We start from the raw sequence: 21,474 nt of genomic DNA, 5'->3' as shown, positions 1-21,474 counted from the left end.
ATTAAAACAATTAGGTGAACATAAACCATGGCATTGTTTAGAATCTTACAAGTGTTTGAATACGTGCATGAGAGGCCCCATGCATCAGTGACTAAGTGCTCACGTACGCGTGTGGAAGAATGCCTTGTGGTTTCGCTGACGTAACAAGCATTACAGCCCGCACACAAAAATTTGTATACAACACACGAACGGAGCCCGCTTGGGATAGGGTCTTTTACGCCAAATATATTGCCGATCTTGAAGGACGAAAATACTAACTTGAAATCTAAGTTACCACAGTAACGGTTAATAAGGTGGCGAATCGTGATGGAAATTGAAATTATGAGAGAAATTCTAGTCCAACATGGTCACCACAACTTTTATTTCTATCTCTGATCATTTGATCTTTATTCTCCTTTGCATTGCACGGGTATCATAATTATCCCAACATAGTTTCCAAATGGACAGAAGTGGTAATGTGGCCGTGTAGTTATGGCGCTGGAATTGTCCCAGGACCCAGGTTGAAGTCCCTCTCCGTATGCTCGCTTCAAATGGTCAAATGCATGGTCTGCGCCTGCAAGGCGGGTTTTAAACCTTCAGATATCTGTTGGCTGAATGCTCGGCTCCACGAATACTTTGACTTGTGCAATAATCACTTGCCAAAGATTACCAAAGTCATTATATTTCCCCTCCTTGATTGGCGTTAAGCGTCCCTGAATTAGCGAAAATATACTCCAACTTGGTCCTTAACTTAAAATAATCATTTCTCCTCTCCGACAATTGATCTTTCTGATTACAAAGCCCGAGGAAAGTTTCTTCACTGCAGTTTTTTAATAGATTACTTTCTTTTTTGTTGACCAAGGTAGCGGCTATTTAATGTGGTGTTGTTGTTTCAACGCGGTCTCTCAATGAATCTTCTCTCTCTTTGATTCAAACGCAGTCCAATCTGATTCAACTGCGGGGGAAAGAGGTATGGCTGATGAAACTATGTCAGTAAACTGGAGCTCCGTGAAGTTTGGTTTACGTGAACTGCGAAAACATTCAAATAAAGTAAAAATATGAAAAAAGTTAAGTATAAAACAGTTCATATTTTTGCGTCAGTTGGTTCACTGTAAGGACCCACGCAGTCTAAGAACAGAAGTTTCCAAAGGGTCTGGAGCCGCGCTTTTAGTGACTTACACCTCTCTCTGTAAGTTTTCAGTGAACAATTAGGAGGAAAACAATTCATGGTATCACTAGGGATTATGGTTCGATAATTAAATAGACTGAAAATTGCATGATAGGAGTACAGCCTTGATAATCAGCGCAATGCTCACGAAAATATAATTAAATTAATAGAGAAGTAGTGTAGATATTATACCTTTTTTCGCCGTTACTTTTCAGCGGAGGACCAAGAGCGACGGCAACTTGATGCTAAATATGAACGGGAAAGGAAAGAAGAAATGTGAATGGAGCGATGCAAGAGCTTACTTGTCGCAATAAGTGCTGTGGGTTTTACAGGCAGAACTGGGTATATTGGTATGGATGTGAGCAATTCTTCATGCCATGACAGATTCGAAACTAGTTGAAACTTTTAATGTGTTTTTTCTTCGAAATACGAGCATATATGGCGGGTGGTACAAATGTAAAGGTCTAATTTTATGTAAGATTTAAATCCGCCTTTGTGAACAAATCCCGGCCTTTGAAAAAGAGTTTGGAACTACTTCGGAGAGAACGTTTCCACCCGGGCTGGAACTTTTATCCTACAAATTAAGTGCAGGGCAAAAAAGCGAACTCAGGCGCGCAAAATCTCAATGACAGAGTTTCATCTTAGGCGAATCTTTATTGTGGGTTATGCAATTCAACGTTGCCACAACGGGCTGCAATTCTCCATGTAACTGTAAACAAAGCTCATGCATTACCCACACTGGGTCGAAATTTTAGCTCTGATCGCTGCAATTCACCCCGTAATCGGACCGTTAGTGCGCCGGCGTAGTGGCCATAGGCCAAGTAGAAATCGCAAAGGAATTTCGATGATCAAATGTGGGTCTTCAACGTCGCTTTACTTCCTTACGCAAGAAACTTTGATCCACTTTGTTTCTCTTCACCTAATGCTATAAATGGATGGGTACCGCCAAAGCATAAGAGAAATCCTGCTAACATTTTGTTGGAGGCAATCCTGAGATCCTATGGACTAGTAATGGACATTCAGGGAGAGTTCTAAGCAATACTCCTAGTGGCTTCACACCATGAAAAACGGAGACAAGTGTCAGCCGTTTTGAGCTACTAACGCTGTGCTATCCTTCATTAAGTTAAGCACAACTTTAACAATGCACTAAAATGGCAATACAATTGTATTGTTTTTATTCTATTACCAAGTCATCAAGTGTGGTCTCTTCAAACCGCCATCCGTCCATCTCCATTTCATTAAGGAAAAACTCCGTGTCACACGTAACAGCCTAACATGGAAGAACCATGAACATCATTTAGTAAATACATCCCCTATTTTCAGAGCGAAACGACTTCAGTTTCTGAGTAAAACTGAAAATATGACAACTTCCACGGCATTGTATACTCTATGGGCAGTTTTAGAAGGGGAGCCCTTTTGTGTTGTATTTTTTTCAATCAATCAAATTAGCACTTTTCTTTCAGTTACTTACCCTGCGAGCAGCGAGCAGAGGCCCTTCGATCTTCCAAGATAAGTCGGGAAGACTCTTCCTGACTTATCAAGGAAGATCGAAGGGCCTCTGCTCGCAGGGTATCAGTTACTAAGTTCTCAGCCAGAAACTGAAAATTATGCATTTCAAAATGCATGTGACCTGTAAAATTTTTAAAAGGTAAGGCACTCAAAAAGTGGGTGCCGTTTGGATGCCTAAACGCCTTTCTGGGGAACTTGAGACATATTTTTCTTCAAGTAATTAGTTCAATTTTCAGTGCAGGAAATATCAACTGTACTATATATGGCACCGTTTCTGCATTTCGTGGATCCATTCCTGGCCACATTCTGTGAGTAACAAAGGTCATTTCTTTGGGTTTGTGTTCAGCTGTTTTGGGGGAGTAGTATTAACCTACAGCACAGTAATGTTACCCTAAAGTAAGGGCTGTGAAGTTTGGCCTAAAAAGGAGAAACCAATTTAGGGTTTAGATTCGGAAATAGAGTTACGGTCCTAAGTTCTGGTCTGCACTCCACTCACTACCAACATTCCAAAGGGTATGTATCTCCTCAAACAATGGGAGTCATTACTTTCTTGGGGGGAGGGGGAGGGGAGCAGGAGCAGGCTAGTAGCAACAAGTCCCCTTCCCGTAAAGCCTTAAAATCAATCACAATGGTGGTATTTATTCTCATAACCGGAATGACAACGGAAGGGAATGGGGAAGACGTGCTACATACTTTAGAGCTTTGAATGATTGGACCTTCCTGCCTAACGAATTAAAAAGACCCAGGGCTGCAAATAACGGCCGGTCAATGGACAATGTCCGGTCAAAATTGGGTATTGACCGGACAAATCCTTAGATTGCCGGACATCTTGTCCGGTCCTTTACCGACTCGTTCAGAGATGTAAAGCAAAACGGACAATTGCGGTTGTATCTTGTGTAACCGTTCCACATACTGAATGCGAGGCTGCTTCTGCAGTAAAAAGTAGTAAAACTATTAACTTGTAATTTTTATTGCCAAACCGACGTGGATTCAGTTGTTTTTTAGTTATAAAAGGATTACTGTGCAATTTGGGTTCACTATCGCAAGAGTTACGACTGTTAAAATTTGACCGGCCAAAAACGGGTGGTGTCCGAGCAAAAACATGTTTGACCGGACAACATGACCGGCGCTTGCCTGTTAGTTATTTGCAGCCCTGTGACCTACTGTATGCCTAACGCGATTTTTAAAAGGAATCTAAAAAAGTTTTTATGTGATTTGTTTTAGGTTAGTTGTGTATATTTTTTTCGTAGATCCTAATTTTTATTGTTACCTATTTTTATAATTACATTATTCTGGGGGATTTTTTATGTTGCTTGTTTTAATTTTTTTTATTTTGGAGGACCCCCCTGAAAACCACTTTTTAATGATGGAGGCCTCCTCTTAAAAGATGAATTTTATTATTATTATTATCATTATCATTATCATTATCATTATCATTATCATTATTATTATTATTATTATTATTATTATTACTATTATTATTATTATTATTATTATTATTATTACTATTATTATTATTATTATTATTATTATTATTATTATTATTATTATTATTATTATTATTATTATATAACCGACCTGGGGAGATGTTTCCTTGGTATTTATCTTGAATTCAACAGCCTGCAGATCATGCCCTATACCAGTCCCTGTAGCCTTCACATAACTCTCCTTCAGACACTGGAAAAGAAACACATATTAGTCACTACTATTAGTCTGAGTTAAAATCAATTGATTTAGTAATGCAAGCACAGACTAAAATCTGAAATTACAACTGCACAAGCATTTCCAGTGTTCTGACACTACAATGCTGTCCGAGATAGAAGTTTTTGATAGAATCCAAACAATAGGATCCAAAGATTGGTATATTGGTCCAGAAGGCAGGAGTCACTCTTCAATTTTCTGAATCCCCTTCCCCAAAAAGTCATTTTAGTAAGTAAAGATGGGCAAAACAAATTCAAAGATAGAATCAGGGAGAGGAAGGAAAACTTACGATAAAGGATGGAAAGAAGAAAAAGAAAGGATGGGAGGAGGAGGGGACAGTCATCTGTAGAAAAATGTGAAATAGGGAAAAGATGACCCCAAGACGTACGTATGCGACCTGAGCACCGTAGGCTGAAAAATATACCCAGGCAGCAAAATAATCTTGATACTCTACAAAAATTGAATAAAAGTTTGATGGTTTTTTTTTGGTAACTTTTCCAGATCCAATACTTAACACCAGTTTGATCTTGGACTTCTGCGTTGAGAGTTTTAATGAAAGATTATTTGTTTTCAAGCAAAGATCTCATCGTCTTTCATGATTTAATAATAAACATGTATCTGTTCATAAAGTGACATACCCAGTGTCTGTAGAACATTTCAAGTTGTTTCCATTCAGATGCTTGAGATTTAATTGTTTGCCACTCAAATGCAGTGAACTGTTTGCGCATGGTGTGGAAAAAGGCAGGTACAGTTGATGAACCTGTGAGGAGTACCATTATATGCAGTTAATCAACAGTTCTTTGTCAGTAGAAAGGGTTTGTAAACTGAAAGTTTTGATAACACTAATGAAGTAGAATCTTACTTGGGTATGTAGTTTTCATTACGTCAACACCAACTGGAAATAAAACAAATGATGGCATAAGAAAATAATACCCTTCACCACTATTATCACTCTATGTTTCTTGTTCAAATGTGATTTTTGTTATTTAGAACAATTTTTAACAAACTAGGATTGTTCAAACAAGCAACACAGATAATTAGCTTCATGTATATACTATCACTGAGAATTTCATTACTTAATAAAATTGTTACATCATTAGTCGTATTAACGAATTCTGTTTTGACCCACAAACAACTCTTGAATCAGAGATGAAACAGAATGTGTTCCTTGCAGCCATGTTGGAGGAGCCAAACAATAAATTATTCATTTCCCTTGAAAGGAAAATCATTCTATTGTTTCACTCCTCCAATATGGCCACCGTGAACTCACTTAATACACAGTCACCGTGAAAAATTTTGATTCTGGGAACTATACTTCCATACTACAGCAACTAACTGTAAGGTGATATATAGGGTGTGTCTGATTCACTGTATTCTGGTATAGGGAATACAGTACCTAACAATGACTACTAGAATTCCCTCATGAGAGGTTTTTGGAGTTACTGGAATACAAAATGGCTCTTAAATATTTTGTATTATTGTGTATCACTGAACTTTTGTAGATGCATCTTCCCAAATTTACCTACAAACTTAAGAGAAATCTATCGGCTATTCTGCTTATTCTTATTCCAGAATACTGTCAATTGAACATGACCATAGTTGAGGAGGCTGGGGATTAGAACCAGAAACAAATGACTAATCCTTTTGTAGGAAGGAAGAGAAACGGGAATTTAGAGCTAAGGAGAACATAGCTGCGAAGGATGTGGCAACAGAGTAATTGAAAATATCTATTTGAAGTGAACCAAAATTATTGTAGTGAAATAATTTCATCATTAAAAGTAGTATTGACAGTAATTTAAGATACAAATATTCTCTCGAGAAAGGGTATCAAACCTGTTCTTAGAGGCTCTGCAGCTAAAACTGTGAAGTCTCCCTAAAACAAATATTATTGGTTGGAGATATACGTGTATTAATATAAGTAATTTAAAGAAAATGAGCCATTGATAAAAGTGTCATTCATTTCAGTTAGCAGACTACTTTTAAAAATCATAAAAAGGACAATACCTGATGTGATATGTTAAAGTTAACATTCCTCAGTGATGGATCAATGTCCTCATTAGCCTGCAAACAAACATTGTACCATTTATTTCACTGCGCATATTCCACACATCAACATTAAAATCCTAGCAGTATACAGGATGTTTGTCACATGAACTAGTTTAATGACCTTAGCTCCAACGAGTCTCCTGTAGCTCAGTAATATGTAGAGCACCCGAGCTAGTAATCGGAAGGTCTTGGGTTCGACTCCTGTTAGGAGAATTCCTTTTGTCGAAATACTGTATGCCTATGTCACTGAATGAATGATACATCACTCACATACATGTACTTGTACAGTTGAACCTCGATTATCCGGACTCGTTGGGACCTCGGTAAATACAGCTGTAGTCCGGATAATCGAGAGTCTGGATAATCGAAAATATGAATATTAATGAGATAGAAATGTAAACAAAAGGTTACAGCAAAGAAAACATCATTTTAATTGTGAAATCTACACAGCCTGTAACAAAAGAGCCAATCGGTTATCAGATGAACGCATCAGGATACTTCTTTGTCTCGTCGCACTTGCGAATTTTGAAAAGCGCAAAGGATAATACGCTGTTTCAACAGTATTTTGAAAGGATTATTGGGCTTTTTGCGACTTGAAGTTTTCAAGATCACAACCAATTAATATTCATGTAAAAATTGGGACCAGAGCAAAAAGTCGAGATAACCGAATGGTCCGGATAATCGAGGTTCGACTGTAACACAAAAATATAATTGATTACATGGAATAAATTATGGCATCTCTAACATGCAGCTCGAGTCCATAAACAATTAAAAAGAAAGAAAGTGATTTGAGTCTTTAGAATTTCCTCACCAAATATGGCTTTCCTTTTTCAGTTCTTTTCAGCATCACATCATTATAGGGAATCTTTAGATGCTCACTTAAAACCTTTCTCATCATCAACCTTCCAATCTAAAAACACAACTCTTTAAAGTTAAAACTTATCTGAAACAACAGACTACTGAGGAAAAAAAAAGAAAAGAAAGGAAACTAAGGAAAAAGAAACATTTGAAGTAGTGTAGGTATGTGCTTTGAGATTTTCTTCACTCGACTGCACATGATAGTTGCTTCACCTTACAGTTGCAGTTAAATTGCTTGTCGTCTCCTAATGTATTTATCAATTTTACCATTTCAGATGCTAATAAACATGCTGTACAATAGGTACACTTCTTTAATCAGGTCTAAAAATAAAATACCTAAATTTAGTCTTAATGGTATTTAAAGTGTTTAATCCCTAAAGATGTACGTATACTTGCCAGAGCAGATTTAGCATCTTTTTTAAACACAAATTTCATAATCCTTTCTTTTTCCTCTGGCTGAACACAGGATGTTCCTAGAAGCCATTCCTTAAAATCAAACAAAAAAATAAAAAATAAAATAAAATAAATAAATAAATAAATAAGAAAGCAAGTAACTTAGTAAACAATTTCATCCTAACCCCTGGATTATATTTACATGCATCTGAGCATCCGTAGTTATACTATGTCAAGAGACATTCAATTTTTGCCTCACCCCTCAACCCCAACATAGCCCCACCCTAAACAAGGGCATGATTCTGGTTTCCATCTTTCTCTGCACCTTTTCCCCCTCCAAAGATGACCTGTAAGGGGTCTGAGCCATCAAATTTTTGTTGACATCCTTTGAAGAAAAAAATCTGAGGGGATATTCAAGACCATCTTAAGACCCTGGAGGGTGAGGGTAAATATTGAATGTCCCCTTCTACGGCAAGCACTTCTCTCACAGCAGTCTTATAATATATATTTGTAAGGGTTGCTGTGTTACTGCTGCTGCTAATGAATGTACAATGTTTGAATTCAAATTCTTGCAGGTAAGTTAGATTTACAGTGTAAGCCTGTTACACTTTAAGCTAGTGACAGTGTCAGCCTGTAGTGAAAAACATTCAATTACACAAACCTGCTTTGTTGGTTTCCAGGAACCAAATTTAAAGGCTAAACGAATGCCGTCCATACGCATAAAGCGCATACGTACCAACCAAGTTTCAGATGTTTTAAGTCAACATTTTAAACTTCCTGTATGTCTGCAGAGCTCGAAATTTCCCGGAAGATTCCGCACAGCCTGGCTTTCATGATTCAACTTATGAAGTACTAAGTGAGAGAAGCAAAGTACAGCTGGTGGCTAGGAGTGCAGGCGACAAAATATGGCGGAACTGTGAATGACAAAATATGGATCGTTTTAGTTGGACTTCGTCTTCAAATCTGTGTGTTTTACCGGGCGAGTCTGGCGTTCATCAGCAATCTGGTGTCAGAATATACGATGGAGATAAAAAGGTAGGAACGTTTTTGCTTGAAGTTTCTTTTTTATCAAAATGAAACTTTAATCATGATTGATGAAACATTTAATTTAGAATAAGCTTTGGGTTTTGCTTTAATTGTTAGCCTTTTTTGCTTTCCAGACGACGTTCGACAATGGAACTCTTAAGCTTACAACGCATAGAATAGTCTGGGATGATCTAGATCAGCAGGTGAGTCACCTGTCTACAAGCTGCGTGCTGGATTAACTGTTGTCATAACCCGTGATCGAAATTATTAAATATAAAGGGTGTATGGGGTGCGGGGGTGGGATGGGGAGTGAGATAGGAAGCGAGATAACAGATTGAGGAAACTGGTTGAGATTAAAGCATATGTGAGACTGAAGGAAGACTTAGGAAAATTCTTGAAATTATATCAGTCAAGGTGTTTCAACAGTGCCCACCTCCCATCCCCCCTCTCATTGCATTCGATGATGTTTTTATTTATTTATTTATTTATTTTTTTGATGATGTTAATATTTTGTCGCTTGCTATAACAGGACAGAGCCATATCAGTGACATTGTCTCTCGTGAGCAAAGTTGAAGAACAATCTGCTGGGTTCATGAGCAGGTTTGTAACGTCACTTATCTAGTCATTCTAGTCTATCACAAGTTTGATCCCAGACTTTGGTTCCTAGGTTTCCCTTTTGATCGACTGGCACACATTTATAAGTTATGTAGTATTCCAGGTAACTTTCACCAGATGTGGGTCTCGCCTAATTTTCTTGGTAACTTACTTATTCAACTAATTTGTCAGGTAATGCTCTACAGGGTCCTGTAAAATCCTGCTGGAAAAAAAACCCTGCTGGAGCCCACAGGATTCTTCCTTGAATTGTAAATGGCATCAAAATCTCACATGATTTAATACACAATGCTGCAATGTCATATCAGTATTGAGATCATATCCTATATTGAGGATTCTACATGGTCTTGAATAGGATTTTTACAGGATCCTGTACATGTAAGTTAGGATTGTGTGGGATCTCATATATCCTTATATACAGAGCTAACGTCAATAAGGACAGGTCACCATAACCTGTAAGACCTAGCCTGTTAAATACCCTTAAAAGAACCTTGATGCTATGGGTGGCTATCCTGATGGTCATAGGGTCAAATTTTGTACTCAGAAAGCAACAATATTGTAATGAGTTTGAACTGCAATGCAGCATGTGGCAGAAAGCTTAATGACTGCCCTGCTATGTGATTTCTAACAGGAAAAGCCCACCACCTTAAATTTTACACAACTATTATATATCTTTTTGTTAGGTAGTGTGCGAAAGATAGTCTCTACTCTATGTAGAGACCTTGCATACCGGTCTATCACAGTGTAGGATTGTTTTTCTTTTTACTATTTTGTTGTAGTGCTAAAGTGGTTGTCAGCTTTCACCCTCCACCAGCAGACAAAGAGCCTGGACCATGTGTGTCAAGTCCATATGCCTGTGTCAAGTTCTCTTTCAAACAGGGTGGCCATTCTGAGGTATAGACTTGGTATAGAAAGGTTGACTTCAACTTGTGTGACTGCTCATGTTTGAATCAAGTGCCTTCTTAAAAAAAAACGACTGATTAAGATTTGTTTCTTTATTAAAAGTGACTAAGACTAAACTTCAATCAGACAAATAATAAACGGTGGTAATACCAGTCACTTTTCCAATTATTATTAGTCTTGCATGTTTCAAAGAAAATTCTGTCTTGAAATAAATTAATGAATGAACATTTCACGGTCTAACGTCTACCATGACTTTCGACACACACCTCACATGAAAAGAATCAAACCCACCTCTCGGTCCCTGGATGCTGGTCGGGCATAGTGACCACTTCGCCTTCCAGGCAACCACAATCAGGCAACATGGTCACTTTGCAAGGTGAGTAGAATCATCTGCAGGCCATTCCATGGGATGTTTTCTTTTTGACTTAAACTTGACTTTCTAATTATTACATCGATTCAATAACCCAAGACTTTGGCAGTCAAATTAGTCTGAAATGTCAGCCGTCTCCTCCCCCTAACCCACTGCACCCCCTATGGGTTAGGGGGAGGAAATGGCTGACATTTCAGACTACAGTCAAATGATTCTTGGATAATCCAAGACTGCTTTCTGTCACCAGTCTCTTGGAGTGAGCAACAGCAGTTGAATCAGTGACACTGCATACTCTGATGATGTCAATGTAATGTAATCCAAACTAGCTGTCATTTTTGTTTCCGTGTTTAGTTTTTTGCCCGACTAGTGGAGCAGATCAATAAAAAGTCATGGATGCAACAAACCATGCAGTCATCCTCTACTGGTGCTACAGCAAAAGGCCTGGTAATTATAAATTAAATGAGATAATGCTTACATATGATGATGATATTTAAATAGGGAGCTCAATCCACTGTAACCGAAAAATATGGCAACTGGTACATTTACTCATAATTCTTAGCACATGAAAACCCTAAAGATGCTCATTAAAACACACAGAAAAGTTCTAAAAACTTCAAAGCTAGCACACACAATGTTGTAAGTACAGCTGCAATGAATTTCACTAAAACTGAAATATGGCTTGCATGTGTCCATTGGCTGTGTTAGATATGTAAGGTACTATTGCCAGTGGTAAAATGTACAGCTGTTATCTTTTTCCAAAGGCATATGGTGTATATTTGTGATAGAAGGTAGTTAAATTCAGTATGAACCCTGCAAAGAAATACATGTAGATATTAGAAGTACATGTAAAATCTAATTAAAAAATCCAGATGATTGGTACATGTACAATAACTAACTATATAAACTGATGCTTTTTTATGCAGCAAAAGTAACTAAGTCTAGGCCACTTATGTCCAAAAATGAAGAAGAAAAAAAAAAACTTAAAATTTAATGAACCGTACAAGATTTTCCACTTTTCCTGGAAGGTAGGAATGAAAACAAATTATGGTTTCTTAGTCATGAATTCAAACTCTAGGGTGAGGGTGGAGTGGTTGGGAAGAGGAAAATTGAAGGTGGGGTGTTTTGTTTTGTTTTTGTTTTTCTGACTAGCTAGTGCAAACAGTGTGGTGAATCAGAAATTGTTTTCCATTCACTGCTTGAAAAAACCCAACCCAAAATTAAGACCAGAATGTTTGGTTGAATGGAAAAGGCTGTGGTTTAATTTGTGACATGATCGACATTGTCTTTTAGAGTAAACCCAGGGGAGTTGGAGGAATAGTGGGAATTGAGAGAAAACTGGAACAGAAATCTAAGGAGACTGATGACTACATTCAAAAGGTAAAATAAGAAGCACTTGTTAACTGAGTAGGTTGACTGCATGGGGAATTATTTCACCAAAGAGCTCAGGGTTTGATTGCTTTCTAATGGTAAACGTTTGAAACTGTCACCTATACCAGTAATATCCATTGTTGACTTGTACATATATTCTTTGTTGTGAATTGGCATCTGAAAATTAATGACATTAATTCTGTTTCCAAAGACAGCAGCCCATTCTCTACTCCTATTACATGCATGTTATTGTGAAAGTGTTTAAGGGGCTTCCTTTCTTTTGGAGACAGCTATTAAAGCTTTCTAGTGACAGCTCTGTCCATGTAACATTGTGAAGGTGGTAATGCTGCACCTAATTGTTTAAATAGCGATTAATTTAATATTTTATTTTGCTTTCAGGCTTTTAAAGATTTGGATGCTCTTATGGAGAAGGTACATATTCAATATTACCTGAAAAACGGTTTACAATTATATTCTACTTAATATTTGATAAGTTTTAATTTGAAACTCACACTTATGCCTTCATTGCTGTGATGCCACAGAAAACATCATGCATGCAGGTGTTATAATTTCAAATTGCTTACTAGACATGTATCTTCCTAGAAGCTTTGGCATGGATGCATTATGGAAGACTCAAATATTTTAATTTCTTCTCTTTCCTTCACCAGGCAAAGGAAATGGTCGCTATTGCAGACAAAGTAGCTTCCAAGCTTGAGGAAAAGAAAGGTTCAATTACTGAAGATGAGGTGACAAAATAGTTTCAGCTAATTTTCTTTTGATAGACTAATAAGATCTCCAATATTATTTTGTCAACACATGATTGTCACCTAATAACAATCTCAAGGTCATAGGTTAGAAATTCAGGCAGTGAAATTGTTTTTCACCCCAGCCACAAACTACAGCATGCACAAAGCATCAAAATGAAATGAGACTGAAGTTCAATAGCTTTTTCAGGGTTTGCCACAGTCAGGGAAAAGTCAGGGAATTTTATTTTTGGCTAGCCACTAGGTTTATAAAAGAGTTTCCATGTTGGCTAGGTCATTTCAAAATATTATCTGTGATGCAGTTGATTTCTGTAGCTTCGTTGCTGGCTTTATTGCCAAAGGATTTATCTTAAAGTTTGGTGATCAGTGAAAACTGGTTTGTGGTCAGTGAATTGTCAGGGAATTTCTTTTATTTTGGAGTGGCAAGCCTGTTTTTGGAAAATTTTAATAATAAATTTCTAAAGCACACTTTTCTCTCAGATTAATTAGTTTAAATTGATGACATTAGTTCCTTCTGCCCTGCTGCAGAAAAGGGTTGGAAACAAGTTTTTGCCATTCTGGTCTGGCCCTTGCCAATACAGCTGCAGTCATCAATTTCTCAAATCATAGAGAAATTGAAATTCAACTAATTATTGTTAGTTATGAGTAGTGATTGTTGTACTTGTGTGGATTTTCAGACAGTGATGTTCAAGTCCTACCTTCTTAGCATGGGAATAGCTAACCCAGTGACAAGGTAAATAATTAATATATTGGAGTATGTATGATTCACACTGTTATTCCATTCCAATTCTCATTCTAAGTGCAATAATATTATAGTTTTGATTCCAATTCTGATTCTGACTCACATTCCTGTTCTAAATCCAATTGCAATTTTCATTTATTTTGATTCCATTACAATTCCCTTTTGCAGAACCGCCTTACGATAAACAACATGAAGTTTTCAATTTCATTCATTTGGTGATATTGTCACAACTAACATCCCAAAATCAGTTTTTTTCATTAAATAACAGGATTGTACCACTTTTGTTTCATGATACTCTTGTTTGCTGCTCTGAGTAACTTTTAATATTATTTGTTCCTCAGAGAGACGCATGGGTCAGGTGCCAGCTATCATAAAGAGCTGGCCAAAGAACTTGGTAAATTCCTGGAAAAGATCATCAAGGTTGGTGGCCTTTCTTTTTAGGGGAGAGAAGAAATACCCCTAATATATTGATTGTCACAAAGCATAATGCAGTGTGAGTGGCCTGTGGCCTGGTAGCCTGTATAACAGATGCATGAAAAATATAGGGCACAAGAAAGAGCAAGGCGTGCGAGGGAGGGGCACTCTTTCTCATGCCCTATACTTTTCACTTGCCTGCTACGTACAGTGTAAGCTAGCGGCCTGTCCACCAATGTGGCCTAGGTTTGATTCCTGTACTTGCATCATATGTGGGCTGAGTATTAACTTGCTGTTGGTTCCCGCCCTTGTTTATAAAGGGTTTTCTCCAGGTACAGCTGTACTATGGTTTTCCCCTCTTCTCAAAAACCAACATTTTCAGATTCCAATTCGATCTGGAGTGTCCTCAATTAGTGGTCTGCACTAAATACATTAACATTTAAAAACGTGATTTATTTTATTTTATTTATGTTTTTTACACGTGGTGGGGTAGCACACCTTTTAGGGGAAAGAAGAAATACTAGCCAGTTTGTTGCTTGCTTCATGCTGGATGACCTGTGTCGACTTCACTTGTATTCCTGTGCACATTTTAGTAACCATCAAGTGTGGTTGTTTTTTGTTTTGTTTTTGTTTTTACTTTTTTAACTTAAGGATGAAGGAGGAATGATGACTTTGAGTGACGTGTATTGTAGATTTAACAGGGCAAGAGGAATGGAGGTATGTAATTCGTCATGGCAACCTGGGGCGCTTTCTGTTTAGTCAAAACTTTCGGTTGAAAATTCCAGAAACCTTCCGAATGAAAATTACGGTAAAGGCGTTTTTCAACCTGGGCGAAGAACGCCGCTTTCTGTTCCAAATTTGCAGTCTCGTTGGTAGATCAAAAAGTGGGAAACAAAATGGAAATGGGAATTTTGTGCAAATGGAACGGTAATTTCTATTCGAGAAAGTGGACTACTCACGAAGTTCGTCCGTTTGTTCTGGAAAACTTTTTGTGTGATTCGCGCGTTCTATACTAACTATGGTTTAACCGAAAATTTTGGCTTAATGAAAATCGCCCCTGGTACAAACTTGCATAACTGTATAGTATTAATACAGTATTATACATTATAGTATTTCATCTTGCCAAAACCGTGATCATCATTTCAGTACCACTCTCATGTTTCTGTAACTTTAATTGTAAATCACAGTGTTTTCTTTACAGCTGGTTTCGCCTGATGACGTAGTCAATGCGGCAAAACTGTTTTCATCTGTGAACGTGCCGTTGAGGTAAGCCACGGCTGGAACTGATTTGCTTTTTATTTGAGCTCAGTACACCCTTAAAATTCAGTGAAATTTTGTTGCCATAACTTTTTTTGACATGTGACATTTCGCGAATCTAAAGTTTTCAGTTTAAACACCAATACCAAGTGGTGCAATTCAAACAAACCTTGAAAGGGTCTTTTTTACACAGTGCTTTGCTACTGAGCGTTAAAATCATCGAAATTGCTTATGAAATACAGCGTTTTTTGGCGTTTTGATTTCAGATTGGAGATATGAAATTTATCTAACGGCAACAAATTCAGTCCTATCCAGCATGCCCAGTGCATTATTATCATTGTCGGCCACCTGATAGTTCTGGCCTCGGTTGTTCAAAGAGCAGATAACTCCAGTTGATTAATCTCTATTCAGTGGATAAAATGTACTCCAACCAATTCATATTATCTGCTGAATAGGAACTTATCAGCTGGACAAAGTTATGCAGTCTTTGAACAAAAATTAATGGGGCCTGCTCAGTATTTTTTTGAATTTCGATGCAAATGAGCGAAACTTGTTGTCTTCTTTGAGGTTGTTATTTCTTTATGTTTCTGATGGTACAAGGGTTGCATAACTATGTCCGATGTTTCCTTTCCAAGTTGCGTTCATGTCTTGGTAATAATATTATTGTATATAATATGTTAATTTTCAGAAGGATCAATAGTTTTTCTCTCTGAAATCTAATTATTTGAAAAGGCTAAATATTTTCTCCACATTTGCAAACTATATTGTGTTGTATGTAAGTTTCAGAAGATAATGCTGATTTTTTTCTTTACCGAACATTGCAGATTACGAGCTTTTGAAAGTGGCGTCCTTGTTATTCAAGCCTTGTCTCATAGCGATGAAGAAGTTATACGGACCACTAAACAAATTGTAAGCAACTTGCTACTGTATTCAGTTGAAACCCTGCTTACATGACTGTCTTAAAAACAATCCAAGGTGACCAAATCACAAAAAAGAAAAAAACAGCGCAGTAAACTAATCAATAGCATGCGTATTTCAAGACTCATGAGCAATTTCCGGGCCCCAAAAGTAATTTTCAAATCCGTTTTCTATCGATTGGTGGTAGTTTTTCTTGAAAACTAAACCAATGTGGCTCTATCTTGTAAAGTTTTCATCGTCTAATTTTAGCTCTTAAAATAGTTAAAAATCGAATTTTTGGTATGATGAACTCTGTACATGTCACGTAAAATGGTTTGGTGAGCCCGAAATGTTTGTAGGGAGTTTCAGCGAGAAACGCCGCGCAGCCCGCTCAAAACTGAATCAGTTTTCCCGCCCTGACTGAAGTGTGCCCCCTGTACCAAGCGCGGGAAAATGTGCAGGAGCTGCTGATTGGTTGCTTGAAGTACATTTGTTACGGACTGGATTTTAATTCAATCTGATGGTTGATATCAGATTTCACGAAACGCTTGGTTATAGAAGGAAAATTAATGAATTTTACTTTTGTCCTTTCAGCTTGATGAAAAATCTTCAGTAACCGCAGAGGAATTGGCCCACCTAGTCAGTGTATCGGTCATGTTAGCCAAAGAAAGGTAATGATATTTTGAGCTATTCATAGTGCATCACAAATCCGGACAATTTGGAGTTTTCGTTACCACTGGAACAAAGTAGGCTGTGTGGGCTGGGTCTGGGACCCAATTTACACTTGACAATCCCGGGGTGGGGTACTGCCTCATTTCAAGAGCTATATAGGTATGTGCCCCCTCCCCCAAGGAGTTGGTTTTTTAGCCTTTTTTGTCTGAAAACGGGCATAGATCTTACACGCTGGATCTGAACATTGAAAACAGGTATTCAAAATTAAAGTGGCCCTCAAGAGTCGAATTCGAATTTGAAAGTTTTGGTTTTTCTGTAGGGAGGAAAACTAGCCTCCCACGCAGACGTTCTTAGGGGTTCGTCACGCGTTCCTGCCCCACGAACGTCTGCTGAAACGAACAGCCACTTCCGTTCGTCGGCAAATTGCCTTTGTCTGAACAGACCAATCAGCATTAACTCATTATGACAAGTAAAGCCAACCACATACTGCGAAACAGTGAAAATCATCAACCGTGGAGATATTTTTCAACCCCGCTTCCGATTGAAATTTTCCCTTCCACAACACCCTTTGTATTTTCTTCAGTGATTTCACTGAGAGAAGCGGCAAGAATTCCAAGATTTGCCAGTTTGTCTACCTGGTCTGTCATAAGATTTACAAGCGGCGAAACCAAAACAACAATCAGTGACCAGCAGCTTCAAGAATTGAATTGTAAACAAACGATGCGGATAGAGCTTGATAAATAAGTGACTTTCCATAACCAGTTGGGAGGTTAACGAACACATCAGTTTTAGTCTGTGCAAATTGCACTATGACTTCTCTTTGATACGCATTCAACTCCCTTTTACCAAATGTTTGGCACACATGACCAAAAACCACATTTAAATCCGCCATCCTGTCTCGGGTAATATTTTTAATATCAAACACGAGTTTACCCAAAGTTGGGAAACGGCTCCTAATTGGTCCGCAGTCGACGAACGGAAGTGGCTGTTCGTTTCAGCAGACGTTCGTGGGGCAGGAACGCGTACCGAACCACTACGAACGTCTGCGTGGGAGGCTAGGAGGAAAACCGGAGAACACGGAGAAAAACCCTCGGAGCAGGGAAGAGCTTAATGGCGTCAACGCCGGGAATCGAACCCTGGCACATTGGTGGGAGCCGAATGCTCTCAGCACTGCGCCATCCTTGCTTCCCTACAAAACAACTAACTGGTTAGCCTCCTGCCATATCTATGTCTCTTTATTTGAGTGGAGTAACCGCAAACTGAAGTTCACGTCCACTAAAAACCTTTTTGTTTTATATTTGACTCAAGTGGAGAGACGCCTGACGTAATAGGGCGCGAAAATCATTACGTAGAGTTTCCCGGTATCTTTTTTTAAGGCTATAAAGTTATCTGCTGTTCCTTATGGTATGGAACAGTATGAAACTTCATAGCCGGCCTTGCAAATAATTTAAATGATAACCTGTTATTCTTGTGATAGGCTCTTAGTCACTGAACAAGCTGGCAAGGCATGCCGGGACGACAGCGTCGAGGGATTGCGATTTTACCCAAACCTATTTCTCGAAAGAAGAGATTAAAGACAGCGAATTCTGAGCAGTGTTCCACGACATCGTATCCGGGAAGATGTGCGGAATTCGCAGAGACATGTGCCAACGTAAAGGAAGAGTGAATTACACACTTGAATCGCGAACACAATCACAAGGAGAAGATGTTTGATCATTGAACATTGTGTCTCTCTGCGTTTGAGGAGCAAAGAAAGAGGAAATTATTTGGGGGGGGGGGGGGGGGGCAAAGGCACCTTTGCACTCCTTTCTCAAGCTGCGGAGTCTTCCCCGCCCCATTTAGAATTTAAAAACAAAATCTTAGAAAGGCTAATGACCTTGCCTGTGTAGGTAACTAGTATAGGAGATTTAGCCTTACTATTAATTTTAGGTGAACGATATATTGGCCAATGTAGGTTGGTTTGAAAACAGTTTCCAATTGCTAATTGGTACGCTTTCTACCAAAATAAATGACTTATGTATCTTTGGCCTATTGTTTGGAGCCTGGAGTCAACGTTAACTGCGCATGCGTAGCCTACAGGCGGCTTGAATGTAAAAGAGAGGCAGCATCCATTTCCGACACCTTGATTTCCTGTTGCGCTTTTATACACACTCGATTGCAAAAACGTTGACACCTTAAAAGCATAACCCGTGAACGATGAGACCCACGGATTTGTGGGTAGTGTTTAAACAATGACCTCATTTCCATAATCAATGATTTAGCATTCTCATTCTTTGCAATAAAAAATACGGTGCTGACTTAATTCTTCCCCCAAATTTTGTAACCTGACATTTTACGAGTGTATGGTTTTATGTAATAAGCCGACCAAAGTTAAGCATAAAAAACCTTTAATGCCGAGTGCTTGTGAAACAGGTAATGGGTGAACAAGTAATGGATTACCGAACGAAAGATTAAAAAGAATTCAGTTTATTGGCAGAAATTAAGCTTACGTAGTGAGCAAATTTCGTTCATAGTTCAGTGCTAAATTTTTTAACATCGGTCTGAAGTGAATCTCTCGATACTTTTTTTTTTGCCGAAAAGCTTACTGCTTCTTATGACGGCTGTTTGCTTACTGCTTTGTTGAAGTATCTCACGTACGACTTGAGATTAATGTTCAATTGTTTATTAGTCGTTGATTTCTAGATCTATGTTCATCCTGGGGACAAAAAATCTGTAAACACGTTCTTATCTGTTTTCAAACTCTTTTTGTTTTCAAGTTCGCAGGATAAATTTCCTCAACATCAAAATACGGCTTATAATTTTCAAAATGCCTCCTGCAGAACTTAAGAACTGAAGAGGTGAAACAAAACTACTAGCATACAAACGACAAGTTTTCTTGCATGTCCGCGGGGGTGAAAACATGCTAAGTGACAGAAGACATTTTTTACTTTATTTTGAAGTACGTATCTTGACTAAAACCCAGAAACCAATCCAAATGTTTGAACTCGGTGTCGGTCAAAGTCAAATGCATCCTCCACTGTTTTATATCCCGGCATCAGTAATCGTCTTTGTTTATAGCCAAGAAACCGGCTGGGTTTTTCGAATGTGAGGGTATAATTTTTTTTACTGATAAGAAAGTCCATCCATGTAGCCGGTTGTTGTTTTGTTTCTTCCTTTACATGGCCACAGAACTTGATTCCACTGAAGCAGCAAAAAGCTCTTTTTCCAGTTCAACACGAGCAAGAAAATAGGGATAGCTGACAGAGTTCAATGTGGAGGTTGCGAAAACTGCGTAACAACTTTGCAGGGTCATAACTTTCCACAACTGTTTAGACTTTCTCCAATAACAGATAACTGAACTTTAGACATTTTTCGGGTACAATCTGAACGATATCATACTGGCAAAAGTGACACGGAAATCAGCTGACGAAGTTAAAAAAGTCATTATCTGTCTAAGTGCATATATATTCGTAAAGTGTAAGCTTTTTTCATTCATTCAACTGTAGCAACGCATGCAAGCAGTGCCACCGTGTTGGCGCCTTTTTGACTTTACGGCGAGAGTCATTTGATCAATAGGCCGCTTATTCCAACTTTACCCGTCTTCTTTCAATTGTTACCTTTTTTTTGTGAGTCTAATTACTTAAACGTGGGCACTGAGGAGATATTCCCTGGCAGAATTTTAAAATTTGAACGCCATTTTAAACGGTAGAAAACAATTTCAATTTCTCCACGCGCGATCCTGGCCATTTACACGCGTGCGTGCACGCGCGTATAGATTTTTTGATACACACATGGGGACAAGCCCATAAGTCAAAATGGCATCTTGTTACGGTCTCCATCCCTGGCTTGTACCCATAAAGCCATTGGGTCTCAGCGTTCACGGTTTATGCTTTTTAGGTGTCAACGTTTTTGCAATCGAATGTAACTGTAGAACTATCCAATAACCGACTCACTAGCGTTCTACCAAGAACACTAATCTGAACGGCTCTCTATTTCAACGATGGTGCCGGTTTCAGTCTTGGGATCACCGGATGATAGTTGTTCGATTTTTGAAAGAACGGTCCTCATGTCCCGCAACAGACGCACTCTATTGTTTTATTGCTAAACACTAGATTTTTTCCCAATTTGACCTTTTAGTTGAGAGATTGAAATAAAATAAACAAACAAGACATAAATACGATGAAAGCAGCCAATTTCCAATAAAAAACTAAAAAAAGAAAGAAAGAAAAAAAAAACATTTCAGACTTGTCGATCAGTGTTTGTCCATAGCTACAATGCCAGTTTCTGATAGGGGCACTTAAATGGAAAAAAAGGGGGGATTTTCCCTGTTGCCACTACAGTGAACTCTCGCCTTGCGGACACGTACCTCGCTATTACGGACACCCCAATAATACGGACAGCAGCTAAATCCCCGCCAAAAATAATTTACAGACGTTTGACTGAAATAAATTCCTGCTATTACGGGCTCTCGCTATTAAGGACACTAACTCGCGGTCTCGAGGATGTCCGCAATAAAGGGAGTTGACTGTATATGTTATTGGACTAGCGTGAGGTCCGTATTAGGAATATATTTGTCAAGTTCTTTATTTTATTTTTCATTTTTGGTAGCTCAGGGAGCCAATCAGAATGCTCCTTTTCTGTGCAGACCAGTTCAGGAGTTACTTACCTTATTATAGGAAATTAACAATGGACGTTGACAACGCGAAGAAAATTTACGTTACACTAAATTAACGCGAATTTTTCAAAAGTTAGGTTTACATGCATTAAATTAACGCGATTTTTTCGATAAGCATCTTGCTTCATTTACTACAATTTT

At 38.2% G+C, this 21,474-nt stretch overlaps 2 protein-coding genes across 2 annotated transcripts; one reads left to right on the top strand and one right to left on the bottom strand.

Moving 5' to 3' along the window:
• Positions 1–339: 339 nt before the first annotated feature.
• Positions 340–8,526, bottom strand: LOC146451498 (L-aminoadipate-semialdehyde dehydrogenase-phosphopantetheinyl transferase-like). Its single transcript, XM_085098798.1, has 11 exons — positions 8,316–8,526; positions 7,658–7,747; positions 7,215–7,313; positions 6,362–6,418; positions 6,191–6,230; positions 5,220–5,252; positions 4,996–5,117; positions 4,235–4,333; positions 2,334–2,417; positions 1,340–1,392; positions 340–1,008 (listed from the first exon to the last, which is right to left on the bottom strand). The coding sequence occupies exons 1-11, from the start codon at positions 8,382–8,384 to the stop codon at positions 885–887; spliced, it is 870 nt and encodes a 289-aa protein (XP_084954924.1). The 5' UTR covers positions 8,385–8,526; the 3' UTR covers positions 340–884.
• Positions 8,527–8,528: 2 nt separating this feature from the next.
• On the top strand, positions 8,529–18,705 carry LOC146451497 (vacuolar protein-sorting-associated protein 36-like). Its single transcript, XM_085098797.1, has 15 exons — positions 8,529–8,689; positions 8,815–8,883; positions 9,210–9,280; positions 10,072–10,186; positions 10,917–11,009; positions 11,856–11,942; positions 12,333–12,365; positions 12,602–12,679; positions 13,375–13,430; positions 13,781–13,859; positions 14,505–14,570; positions 15,055–15,119; positions 15,935–16,019; positions 16,602–16,678; positions 18,157–18,705. The coding sequence occupies exons 1-15, from the start codon at positions 8,585–8,587 to the stop codon at positions 18,251–18,253; spliced, it is 1,176 nt and encodes a 391-aa protein (XP_084954923.1). The 5' UTR covers positions 8,529–8,584; the 3' UTR covers positions 18,254–18,705.
• Positions 18,706–21,474: the final 2,769 nt, after the last annotated feature.

Source organism: Pavona decussata, unplaced genomic scaffold (genome assembly GCF_977016875.1).
Source record: "Pavona decussata unplaced genomic scaffold, jaPavDecu1.1 SCAFFOLD_386, whole genome shotgun sequence".
NCBI classification, from domain to species: domain Eukaryota; kingdom Metazoa; phylum Cnidaria; class Anthozoa; order Scleractinia; family Agariciidae; genus Pavona; species Pavona decussata.
Note: the sequence above shows the minus strand (reverse complement) of the source record. Positions and strands in the feature narration are given on the sequence as shown.